This window comes from Girardinichthys multiradiatus, chromosome 21 (assembly GCF_021462225.1).
Source record: "Girardinichthys multiradiatus isolate DD_20200921_A chromosome 21, DD_fGirMul_XY1, whole genome shotgun sequence".
NCBI lineage: Eukaryota > Metazoa > Chordata > Actinopteri > Cyprinodontiformes > Goodeidae > Girardinichthys > Girardinichthys multiradiatus.
The window spans coordinates 22,049,094-22,062,728 of NC_061813.1; the positions used below are offsets into that span (position 1 = coordinate 22,049,094).

General features: G+C 36.8%; 1 protein-coding gene across 1 annotated transcript; it reads left to right on the forward strand.

Annotated features, from left to right (window-relative positions):
• Positions 1-8,119: 8,119 nt before the first annotated feature.
• On the forward strand, positions 8,120-12,732 carry eloca (elongin C paralog a). Its single transcript, XM_047349197.1, has 4 exons — positions 8,120-8,242; positions 8,735-8,762; positions 8,971-9,114; positions 12,297-12,732. Exons 2-4 carry the CDS (start codon positions 8,759-8,761, stop codon positions 12,485-12,487), a joined length of 339 nt encoding a protein of 112 aa, XP_047205153.1. The 5' UTR covers positions 8,120-8,242; positions 8,735-8,758; the 3' UTR covers positions 12,488-12,732.
• Positions 12,733-13,635: the final 903 nt, after the last annotated feature.

The window sequence follows — 13,635 nt, forward strand, 5'->3', positions numbered from 1 at the left end:
TATTATTATTATTATATGTCAGCAGCTGCTGGCAAAGCAAACACTGCACCTGTAAAACCAAGATAACAACCCGTTACCGCACCACTTGTATAACATGATATCATGACTATAACACTACTGCATAGTATAGGCTATAGGCTTTCTAACACTTTGAATGTACATTTCCTTATTAGGTGGCACCAAATCGAAATATTTCCACACTTGGGAACGCTTCCTAGATGGTTGCTCCATGACAAAATAATCCACCAAAACTCAGAATATCCGAAAACGAGATCTGTTCATAACGTATAATACGTGTAGAACGGGGATGTGAACCAGGGCTTGAGAGCATCTTAAATACATTGAATCGCGCCAGATGTTTGAAACTCCGTCAGTCAACTCGAAGCAGCCAGCTGACTCGGTCTGAATGAAGCAGTGAAGTGGTTCACAATCGGTGACGTCCCATGAAGCAAGCTCCGGCCCACTGCGTCACCATATCTACCCTGTCGAGTTTGAAGCGTGCTTTGAAGCCTCGGTGTTAGAGGTAACATCACTATGCACCACCCTCAGCAATTTCAGTAAGTACAACCGTTTTTTACACTTAACTTCTGTACATAAGTGAGGAGTCATTCAGGAGAAATCTATGGAAGCAAATGTGCCCCAATATTCAAATTAAAATGTATTAAAAAAATTTTTTTTCATTTTCAAAATGAAGCTGCATTTTTTCACTCATAAATAATATAAAAAATAAATCATTCAAATTGCAGTTTCATTTTCTTCTCCAAGGCTGCTAAATTTGTAAATTAATTAAAATGATAAATAAATGTTTATCATTTTCTTTTTCAAAAAATGTCTCAGCAAAAAATGACCAAAATTCATTTTGAAATGTCAAACTGCTCGGGTTGTAAGAGTTCGTCATGTAACCAGTGGGTTTCCCCGTTCGAACCCCTGTTCCATCTGTCTCAGTCGTTGGGTCCATGAGCAAGACCCTTAGCCCCAGAAAGGTCACCGTTCACCATCCATGTTGACTCGGACAAGGAAATAGATTGCGCTGTCACAGAAGAGAAGAGATCTAGAACTGCAGGTCAGAAACTGTGGTCTTCGAGTCTGCAGACACATGCTTCTCACAAAATCAGCCGCAAACACAAGGTTTGTGTGATGGTATGAGGGAACGCCATGTTGCATGCAGTCTCCGCCACCTAACGTACAAGATGTATAATGATGCGATCTGGGGCAGGAGAAGAAGAGTTGCCACTGAAAGCATTTTTGTTAATACATTTTAATTTTCAAATTTGACATTTCAAAATGAATTTTGATTTATTTTTAATTTTTATTTATGAGTCAAAAAATGCAGCTTCATTTTAAAAATGAAAAAGTATTTTATTAATACATTTTAATTTGAATATTGGGGTACATTTGCTTCCATAGATTTCTCCTGAATGACTCCTCACTTATGTACAGAAGTTAAGTGGAAAAAACTGTTGTACTTACAGAAATTGTTGAGGGTGGTGCATGCGGGAGTGTAGCCCGAAGTGCATCCCGCACACCTGCCACTACAGCCCCATCGATCTCTTCAGCTTGCAGCGAGACCGCGATGTTGGCTTTTGGCCTCTCTGTTCTTCTCCCAATCACAGCCCTATGCGCTGACGTTGAAGGGGCGTGGTTAATTAACATATCTTCTGAAGATTTAAATCCGAGATTTAGATTTAGATTTAGATTTAGATTTAGATTTAGATTTAGATTTAGATTTAGATTTAGATTTAGATTTAGATTTAGATTTAGATTTAGATTTAGATTTAGATTTAGATTTAGATTTAGATTTAGATTTAGATTTAGATTTAGATTTAGATTTAGGATTTAGATTCAGATTTAAGATTAAGATATAAGATATATATTTAGATTTAAGATTCAGATTTAAGATTTAGATTTAGATTTAAGATATATATTTAGATTTAAGATTTAGATTTAAGATTTAGATTTAAGATTTAGATTTAGATTTAAGATTTAGATTTAGATTTAAGATTTAAATTTAAGATTTAGATTTAAGATTTAGATTTAAGATTTAGATTTAGATTTAAGATATATATTTAGATTTAAGATTTAGATTTAAGATATAAGATATATATTTAGATTTAGATTTAGATTTAGATTTAGATTTAGATTTAGGATTTAGATTCAGATTTAAGATTTAGATTTAGATTTAAGATATATTTCTAGATATAGATTTAAGATTTATATTTAGCATTTCCCAATAAATGTGAGAATAATTCACTAAATGTGAATAAAGGGCACTAAAAAACAGAAATTAAATAACAGTGACATTTCTTTACTGAATTTTTACATTCGGCACCCCATACAGTTGTGAGCAGACATTAACTGATGAGCTGTGGAAACAGTGACAGAACAGAACAAGACACTAGTATGAGTCAAACCACAAGAACCAGAGCACAGATTTAAGACAAAAACGAACTCAAATCCAAAGTCCAGGGGTCATAAGGGTCATGCCACGACGCTGTCAGCAGATTCTTGCCCCTGAGCTGCTGATCTCTACAGCTTCTCCAGAGTTACTATGACCCTCATAGCTGCTTCTCTACTTAATGGTCTCCTTACCAGTTTCAGTTGGCAGCCATTTCCTGGTAGCTTTACAGTTGTGCCATACTCTTTCCATTTTCAGATGTTTCAATAAACAATGCTCTGTGAAATATTCAAAGTTTGTGATAGTGTTTAATACCCCAACCCTGCTTTAAATTTCCCAACAACTTTCTCCCTGACCTGTGTCTGGTGTGTTCCTTGGTCCTCATGATGATGTTTGTTCACTAATGTTTTTACCAAGCCTTTCTGGGCCTTATAAAACTGCTGCATCCATACTGTGAAAACTTTACACATACAGGCAGACTCTAATTACTAATTGGATGATTTCAGAAGGCAGTAGAGTTTAATTAAGAGTGTCAGAATGAAGGAGGTTGAATTTAAAAGTGCGTCACACTTTTCAGATTTTTATTTGTAAAAAATTAAAACATTCCTTTGTCTTCATAATTATGCACTACTTTATATAAAATCCCAAATGAAATTCATTGAGGTTTGTGATTTAATGTGAAAAAACTACTACCGCTTTTTCTTGCACGTTATCCCAATCCTACTACTTGCAAACTGGCATCCAGAGGTGCATGAAACTGTAGTTGGAATAGTTGAAGGGACTGTTGTTGGGGCTGGGCCAGAAGGAGGGTTTGCATGTATTGTCGGTGTTTATGTATTAGGAAGCCTGGATCTGAGGGCCCGCAGCAGCCTCCCCAAAATAGAGCCGAGAGCAGCTGCAGCCGGGTGGGCCGTATCAGAAAGACATCAAAGTGGCTGCTCCCTCCCGCCCGCTCATGATCAAGTACTAATGGTGTAATGGAAGGTCAGTGATTGTTTTTGGTTGTCTGTGAGTTGTGTGCAAGAGTTTACAAGAAACACAGACAGTGGCAGAGGTTGCAAGACCATTCTGGAATAGAAAATGAGAGGATAACTAAAGCTCAGAGAGAAACACCAGGTCAGATGTCACCTCTACATACATCTCTGCTGACATCTGTTCCACCAATAGGCACAGGCATTAAATAAGTTATTAAATAATGGCTATTGATATCTGGGGAAAAAAATCTGCCTAAATTAACATGATGCTAATTAATACTAAAATGTATCACTCCAGCATATGAAGAACACTGTGCTCCCTCTGTGAGCTCCTCTGGGTCAAATGGCACAATTTGCAGTCACACACAGTGTTCGAGCTGTCAGTGTCACAGCTCAGATAACTCTGTCCATTTGGAAGCCTCGGATTTCAGCAGTCATCACTTTTACTCCTGAAAGTACTCCACACTAGGATAAGGGCAAAGTCACATTAACAACCTAACTGTTCCTGCAGTACAGAGGCCTGCTTAACTCAACTTCTTTGAAGTTTAAAAGTTGTAAAGGGCCATAATAAACTGAAACAGCTTGTTGATTTAAACAACAAACTGAATTATTTGGTTTAAAAATTAGAGGCTTTTATGCAACATTATTATGGCATTTTTATAGCCAAGCTCCACAAATATACATTTTCTAAAATCAAATTAATGAACACATTTTTGAACTGGTCCATTATTTTTTCTTAATTCATTTGATTTTTATTGGCTGGACCTAGGAGAATGTATAAGGGCACAGGGTACACGTCTTCTCTGGTGAATCTAGATTTATTGGTTTGCTAAATCTCTCTGTCATGTCCCACAACCACCTGCTTTAACTCATCAAAGGAAGTGGAGGCAGAGACAGCGATCTTTGGCGCAGGCGCCCCCTTGTGGATCTACAGCACAATGACCTGTAAATCAGAGCAAATTCAAAGTCATTTTCTCCAGTGGTTTTCAGGTTTTTATAATCCAGGTACCACGAACTTTGACTTTTATTTTAAAACAGGATCACAGCCAAACTTAGACTCTGACAGTTTGTTGCGTTGTATTTTTATCCACTGGAACTGCTCGATTGGTTGAAATTTTCAGTTTAATTATGTGCTTCATTTTTATCCAATAAGTTGAAACTTCAAGTTTGTGGTAGCAAAACCTACAGAAAAGCTGCTAGAGGTTTGAATTCCACATGGGAATATCAGAAGATCATAACCAACACGAACCTCAAAATCTAACATTGCTGAAAATATATTTTTTGAAACAGTTTATTTACACTCGCAGAGATTCAAATCTCATAAACTCTGGCACACAAACAGCAGCAGACAATATTTAATGATCATATGGCTACAATGTTTGAAAGTAGAAAGAAGAAAATTTAGAGAAATCATGTGAAGTTAATTGCTATTAGTAGTTAGCCTGGTCACAAAGGACAATAATTAGCTGATCCCAGTGGTTTTGGAAGTTTAAACTGGAACAGGGTTACGTTGGGTATGGTTTTGTCCACATATCTGCATTTTCACCTCAGAGATACATGAAACACTGCATGAATACCCACTCTTTTTCACATTTACAAAGCAAATTACTAACTTTCTTTCGAGGACTAGTAAAAGCAGTGTAATTTGTACCATGACAATCATGCATATATGGTTAAAATCAAATATTTACATGTGTTGTATAAAAAGACACGTAGCCCTTTTCCTCCAAGTCTGACATTACAGGTCCTTCTCAAAATATTAGCATATTGTGATAAAGTTCATTATTTTCCATAATGTAATGATGAAAATTTAACAATCATATATTTTAGATTCATTGCACACTAACTGAAATATTTTAGGTCTTTTATTGTCTTAATACGGATGATTGTGGCATACAGCTCATGAAAACCCAAAATTCCTATCTCACAAAATTAGCATATTTCATCCGACCAATAAAAGAAAAGTGTTTTTAATACAAAAAACGTCAACCTTCAAATAATCATGTACAGTTATGCACTCAATACTTTGTTGGGAATCCTTTGGCAGAAATGACTGCTTCAATGCGGCGTGGCATGGAGGCAATCAGCCTGTGGCACTGCTGAGGTCTTATGGAGGCCCAGGATGCTTCGATAGCAGCCTTTAGCTCATCCAGAGTGTTGGGTCTTGAGTCTCTCAACGTTCTCTTCACAATATCCCACAGATTCTCTATGGGGTTCAGGTCAGGAGAGTTGGCAGGCCAATTGATCACAGTGATACCATGGTCAGTAAACCATTTACTAGTGGTTTTGGCACTGTGAGCAGGTGCCAGGTCGTGCTGAAAAATGAAATCTTCATCTCCATAAAGCTTTTCAGCAGATGGAAGCATGAAGTGCTCCAAAATCTCCTGATAGCTAGCTGCATTGACCCTGCCCTTGATAAAACACAGTGGACCAACACCAGCAGCTGACACGGCACCCCAGACCATCACTGACTGTGGGTACTTGACACTGGACTTCTGGCATTTTGGCATTTCCTTCTCCCCGGTCTTCCTCCAGACTCTGGCACCTTGATTTCTGAATGACATGCAGAATTTGCTTTCATCCGAAAAAATTACTTTGGACCACTGAGCAACAGTCCAGTGCTGCTTCTCTGTAGCCCAGGTCAGGCGCTTCTGCCGCTGTTTCTGGTTCAAAAGTGGCTTGACCTGGGGAATGCGGCACCTGTAGCCCATTTCCTGCACACGCCTGTGCACGGTGGCTCTGGATGTTTCTACTCCAGACTCAGTCCACTGCTTCCGCAGGTCCCCCAAGGTCTGGAATTGGCCCTTCTCCACAATCTTCCTCAGGGTCCGGTCACTTCTTCTCGTTGTGCAGCGTTTTCTGCCACACTTTTTCCTTCCCACAAACTTCCCACTGAGGTGCCTTGATACAGCACTCTGGGAACAGCCTATTCGTTCAGAAATTTCTTTCTGTGTCTTACCCTCTTGCTTGAGGGTGTCAATAGTGGCCTTCTGGACAGCAGTCAGGTCAGCAGTCTTACCCATGATTGGGGTTTTGAGTGATGAACCAGGCTGGGAGTTTTAAAGGCCTCAGGAATCTTTTGCAGGTGTTTAGAGTTAACTCGTTGATTCAGATGATTAGGTTCATAGCTCGTTTAGAGACCCTTTTAATGATATGCTAATTTTGTGAGATAGGAATTTTGGGTTTTCATGAGCTGTATGTCAAAATCATCCGTATTAAGACAATAAAAGACCTGAAATATTTCAGTTAGTGTGCAATGAATCTAAAATATATGAATGTTAAATTTTCATCATGACATTATGGAAAATAATGAACTTTATCACAATATGCTAATATTTTGAGAAGGACCTGTATATCAGATTAAACTTTTCTTGTTTTAACCCAGTTAGATTTACCAAAAGTATTTAGATTTTCTAAATGCCATAATAGCAGGAGAGATCCATTTTTATTACTTTTGTAATTGAGAGGATTACAAACACGAAATTTCCTAAGCCTTTAAACAATTTGGAATATTGCATATGTTGATGCCATGGCTTCACAAGCGTCTGTTTGAGGTTAATTCACAACATTTGAGCTAAACTGAGGGACACCTGTAGATGGACGTTAAGGCAACACCTTAAACACCCTGTTTCCTGTATATAATGATATCAGGCCAAAATCTCCACTGGCACATCCTCGGGCACAACTTCCAGATGCCTCAAGGTGCCACATTCATCTGTTTGAACAATTATGTACGAGTATAAGCACCATGGGTGTGTCTAGTCATCATACTGTTCAAGAAGAAGAAATTCTTTGACACTTTTTCCTAGAAATGTTTTTGTTAGATATTACACACAATCATCAGAACAAAAGCAAAAGACCTTTCATTATCATGTCATTATCAAACGAGTTCATTATCCACAGTGCAACGAATCTTGTACCAGCATGGGGTAAAATACCTCTCAGAAAAGAAAACCCCACATCTTCCAAAAGCAAGATAAAAAAGACAGATTACAGTTTGCAGATGGGATAGGGAACAAAGACTTAAATTTTTTGGAGACATGACCCATGGTTTGGTAAGAGTAAAATTAAAGTGTTTTGGCCATAACGAACACTTTTACATGTGGAGGAAAAAGTGGAATGCTTAGAAATATCAAAGCAACATCTCAAAACATCAGGGAGTTAAAGTTTTGGTACAAATGGGTTTTCCAAATGGACAATGAAACTAAGCATATCAGCAAAGTAGCTACAAAGTCAATATGTTGTAGTGGCCTTTTCAAAGCTCCGAGCTCAACCTAATAGATTTGTGGGCAGAGCTGAAAATGTTTTTTGAGCAACAAGGTGAACAAACCTGACTCAGTTACACCAGTTCTGTCAGGGAGGAATGGGCCAAAATTTAAGCTACCGAATAAAAAGGAAATGTATGTGCATTTGTGAATTTAAGGGAAGTAAAATAATACTAATAACAAAATAAAACATTTTTGTTTCTCATGATTCTGTCATTTAATCAATAGAAATAACTAAGATAGTCCTAACTGATCTAAAACAGAAAATAATTCTCAGATTTGATGACAGATAGTGAGAAAAAAAAGTGATGTGTCTTGACACAGGGTATATGAATGTTTTTTTTTTATGCAATTAATCTATTTTGAAATGTTATGATTTTGTTGATTGGACCACATATTGTTGTAATTGTATTTCTTATGAATAAGATTAATTGAACTGTAAGTATTTATTTGTGAATTTGTTTTTAAGAAACGGGCAAAGTGGGAAAAAAATCCACGGAACACATTTATTGCGGACCGTGTACCCGAAAACTGGTTCCGGGTAAAAAGAATTTGGTGGCTAACATTAGCTGACATTTAATCTCCGTCGCTCAGTTATCCACACGGCGGTATGAAACCTTATTGTGTCTTGATTATATGCCCGTTACGACGGTCATCTCTCAACCTAAACTTTCGGGTTGTAATTTTCACAGAGATCAATTACTGGGAATATATTTTGACTATTTGGAAATATGCTATCTCCTTTAGCTAGCACGGCTAACGCGAGCCCTTAAAGATATTATCATAAAACAAACAGACCACAGTTGGTATGGTTGAAACCTGTTAAAAGCACAGTCGTGCTCATGTTACAGTTATAAGTATTTATTTATTTATACATTAGAGGCTGTCTGGTAAATTTCTGTGACCCTCTTGTTCCTGGCTAATGTTAACGTTCAAGAGTGACTGTCAAAAATAAGCCTAAAGACTCAAGTGACACTACCGGTCATTTAACAGATTTACATGTCAGGTTACTAATGTTTACCCTGTTTATTAATGTTGTTTTCAGCTCAGCTTTTAAACGAGTTAAATAATTTTCTTTATTTTCCAATTTTGTCTTTTAGGATTAACAGAAATCCCGGAACAGGATGGGTGAGACTTCATGTCACACACTTATATGTACCTTTCTAAACATTCTGTTGTCAGTTCACGAAATCAATTTGCTCGCACACAGTTTAATCTTTTTTTTGGTAGTTAACTGAAACACTGCTGTCCTAAGCTAGACATTTTTTAATGTGCGGTTCTGTGCTATTTAATCTGAATTTGTATGAGATTGTCATTTTATATACCAACTTGACAGATGGTGAGGAGCGAACCTACGGTGGCTGTGAAGGGCCCGATGCCATGTATGTGAAGCTCATCTCCTCAGACGGCCATGAATTCATTGTGAAAAGAGAACATGCCTTGACATCTGGAACCATTAAAGCCATGCTAAGTGGGCCAGGTGAGGACTAGGGCAAATGTTATATACAAAGTCATTTTAGTTCATGTTCTTTGATATAGTAGTACATCCCTAAAAGCCCAAATTCTTTTAATACTTGCAGAAATAAAAAACAAAACGTCATGTGTTTTTCTATAAAATTCTTTGAGTACATATTGGTTTCTGGCTCTGTTGCGTGCCTGGCAAGAATGTGATGTTATAGGGGTGGTGTCGGAAAAGGAGTGAATTTCAAATCAATGAAATGTGTTTGTTTGTTGTATGCTAAATGGCATACAACAGACTGAGACATTTCTCATAGCTTTATAACATAATTGTGAAAAAGCATTAAACGGACAAATAATGGAAAACATCACAAGGTAAGGAGATAAAGAAATGCAATAATACAAAGTACATAATAGTTCTGTTTTTGCCAACTTGTGGCAGAAAGTTGTGTATCATCCTGGTGGTTCCATTTTTTATGCTTTTATCCTGATGGTTGATGACAGCAGTTCACAAAGTTCATGGAGAGGGTGTGAGGAGTCTCTCACAATGTTCAGAGCCCTGTTCCTGCGGCAGTTCTGAAACAGATGCTGGATAGAGGGTAGGACTGCTCCAGTGACCCTTTTTAGGCTCTCGCCAATCTACTGCAAGGCCCTCTTGAATTTACCCCTTATATCACGAAATATAGTGTGACCTGACGACAAACTAAAAAGCGTTTTCTTCCCTTTAGTCAGGAGAATTCCTTCCTCGTCGCTTCCAGACATTTTAATTAGTAAGACTTATAAACATTTGTATTTGTCTTTTATTACCATGATTTAAAGTAGTGAAATTAAGATCAATAATATGGGTCTTACATAAAAGTCAAAACTGAAATCCAGTTATTGTGGATGCTTTCTCAAATTGTCTTTTTGTCATCTACTGTAAGGAAAAAGGTTAACGTGGCTTAAGGTATCAAAACAATGATGAGTACTTAACATTTTCTCATGTACACATTCTTTCATGAACACTTGGGAAATTCATGTTGTTTTGACGTTTATTTTAAGTGAAGCATTTTTGTAAAATCCATATTAAAACTTAACATTTAGCACAGCTAAAGCAGCTCAGTTATGTATATCTATTTGTTGATTAGGAGCAATGCTTGATAGAAAATGAATCATGACTAATAGTTGTTGTTGACATAAAGTTATGATTCATTTTCTATCAATCATGACTAATAGTTGTTGTTGACATAAAGTCATTTCAATATATATATATATATATATATATATATATATATATATATATAATAGGCCATAGAAGCTATAGTCATTATGTGTCAGGCCTGAAAGGTTTTCATGTTTGAGTTGTGAATTTGATTGTTTTCTAACTTTGACACTTTGAGTTTTCTTCACAATAGGTGATGGTGAAGATTGTCTAATGTGATGTAATGTCCACAATAATTACATTTCAAGTTTTGACCCTTTGTTTATTGAAAATACAATTATTTTTTTTTAATCCCAGTTTTGTCACATTAAGTTATCTTTTTCCTTGTTAGGCATCTTAGAACATTCCTCTGTGTTTCGGAGTTGATGCAGTGAATTCTATGACAGAACCATGTGTTAAGAGCAGACCAACCTCGAATATAATTATTTAAAACTGGTTTTGAGATGAATTCATTTGTATAACCCTTTTTCTGGAATTGTGTTATAAGAAGCCTTAAACACAGAACAGCGGATGATGAAATCCCCTATTTTGTTTTTCTTTTGGAAAGTCGTTTTTTTAAGTCTTGACTTTCTATGCAAAATATTTGAGATTCATAACTTATTTGGTATGTTGCTTTAAGTTTTCTATCCTTATTGTTTTCCTCGGTCTAACTGTATTTCTTTTTTTTTTTTTTTTTACCTTTTTTATTTTGTTAGGACAACAAACACTTTCTGATTTACCTTCTTGAAAAAAAGTTTATGAATTCTTTACAGCTCCCCTGTTGGCAACATGTTTCCTGTCAGCTAGGTGCAACAGCTTATCTAGGAACAAACTACACAACTTTTCCAGACTTGCCAGATTTTGAGGACTCTAGGTACCTTCTACCAGACTGGTGTCATCACATTTTTGTAAAACCGAAAAACTGGGTATCGCACGCTTAAGTACTCCTGCTGCGGGATCCAAGTCAAGAGGATCTGTCAAACCAGCTGAACGGATCAAACTCTTGTGAGGATGTCGACTGTAGTCTCAGGTTTTAAAGAATTATACTTTAATTAAGATTTGACCAGCTAATACATGACAAACAGAATCTGTGTTGAAAATATGTTTTACAATAACATCAGCTTCTTTAGGCTTTATATTTAATATATTGTTGCCATCTGCAGAAACACTAAATGACAATTTACAAAATTCATCAAAATAGATCCAAAAATAATAAAGAAAAATAGTTTTTCCTATAAAAGAAATGGAATTGGAGAATTTAGGTAAAAGCAACGATGGATAATGTCATGTTCAAAGCAACTCAGCTACGTTTCAATTATCGGAGGCCAAAAAATGCCATTTAAAACAATAAAAGAACTGAGACTTGAAAGATTAGTTACAATCACTGCTGAAACACTTTTTTTAAATGCAGGGTTGGATAGGCACCAGTGTGCAGCTGTGAACATGCAGCATCTATGGCTTCATAAATCTTGCAGTTGCCATTTGACTCCACAGTCCCTGCACTTTTACTTGTTGATCACAGATGGAACTTTAAGACTTCTCTGTGTTGTGCCAAGGATGTAGTCGGCACATTGTCTTCCTGCATCATAGGAGGATCCATGCCCTTGCAGCTGTATTCTTGTCCAAGTCTGGCTGGAAAATTTTTCCAGCACATTTTTGTGCTTATCCTGGTTTTGTTCTTAAGTTATTTATCACTGACTTCATTATCCTAAGATTCCTCATTGCCAAACAGTCTTTTTCTGCCCAATCCACAATCTAGCAGTCATGTTCTGGAGTTGTGACAGAACGTTTTTTCTCTTCATCATTCCAGAATCTGTGTCGAAGTAGAACCTAGAACTAGAATTTCTTCAGGGCCATATAGCATATTATATGATAGCCAACTTTGATTATGTGTCCAATTGTTGTCTTGAGGAGTTGGTTATAAGTAATCCTGTCAAACAATAACATCTAGAATATAACAAAACCTGTTTGGCACAAGTTTTCTCATTGGACTCCTTCCTTCTTCTGCAACATTTTACCAACAGGACAGTTCGCGGAGAACGAAACCAATGAGGTGAACTTCAGGGAGATCCCATCTCACGTCCTGTCCAAGGTCTGCATGTATTTCACCTACAAGGTCCGTTATACCAACAGCTCCACAGAAATACCAGAGTTCCCCATCGCTCCTGAGATTGCTCTGGAACTGCTCATGGCTGCAAACTTTTTGGATTGTTAAAGTTACAAAAAAAGATGTAAAAACATGAAACATTTTTGAGTTTTTTTTTTTTTTGAGTATTTAATTGTTCTACCATTTATTTCACATGATAATTTTTTTTTGGCTCGTCTTCTGTCATGGTTTCCCTTGTATAACTAAAAATGTTGTTTTAAAATGGAAGCCAGGAAAGGGGGTAATTGCACCTTCCTCCACAGAAATGTCCTCACCTCTCCATATTAATAAAGACCTATTTGGTGAGCACTTTTCTTCTGGTGTCTGCTTCTCTACATGCAACCCAAATGTCATAAATGGAATTTTACACTATATAGGATTAAAACTTTTGGAACATTTTGAGTTCCCCAGTTGTGTAAATAAAATGTATCATTTTGCATATTTTTAAACTTAAAAATTATTTACCTCATATGTCCTAAGTAGAACAGAAAACCCAGGTGCCTCTCAGCAAATAAGACTCTTACATAAATAACAATATATTTCAAGTTTTTATATCTGTAAATTTTTATGAACCCAAATTGAGTTTTACTCAAAATGCATCCTTCACAAGGAGGGTAGGCAACAAAGCAAAGTGCTGTCTTCATGAATATTCATAGAAAGTTGAGTGAAAGGAAAAAATGTGATAGCAAAAAAAAAAAAATACACAAACGGGGATAACCATAGCCTTGTGAAGATTGTGATGCATAGTCCATATGGGAGTTTGAGGGAGATTTGTAAGATGTGGACTGCGGCTGGAGTCTTGGCTTACTTGTCAAGAACATGGGTTACACTGTCACATTCCTTGTGCTAAATCTGTCCTTACAGAGAGCGTCAATAATGTCTTACCTGGGCTAATCAGAGAAAGGATTATTCTGGCTCAGTTGTCTATGCATTTCATTTGAAAAGCAAGGTTCCAGAGTCTGGAGGAAGAGTGAAGAGGCACAGAGTCAATGTCGCTTGAGGTCCAGAGTAAAATTTCCACCGTCAGTCATAATTTGTGAAGTCATGTTATCTGCCATTGTAGATGGACTGCTTTTTTATCAAGCCCAAAGTCAGTGCAGCCGTTTACCAGGGAATTTTAGACACTTCATGATTTCATCTGCTGACTAGCTTTGAGATAATTTTCACTTTCCAGCAGGACTTAGATGCCTGCCTTCTGCCAAAAGTACCAATACATG

What these genes read in the sequence shown, in the direction of transcription:
- eloca (XM_047349197.1), top strand. An exon ending in AGCCATGCTAAGTGGGCCAG is followed by an intron (nt 9,115 to 12,296) that starts GTGAGGACTAGG and finishes TTTTACCAACAG; the next exon opens with GACAGTTCGCGGAGAACGAA.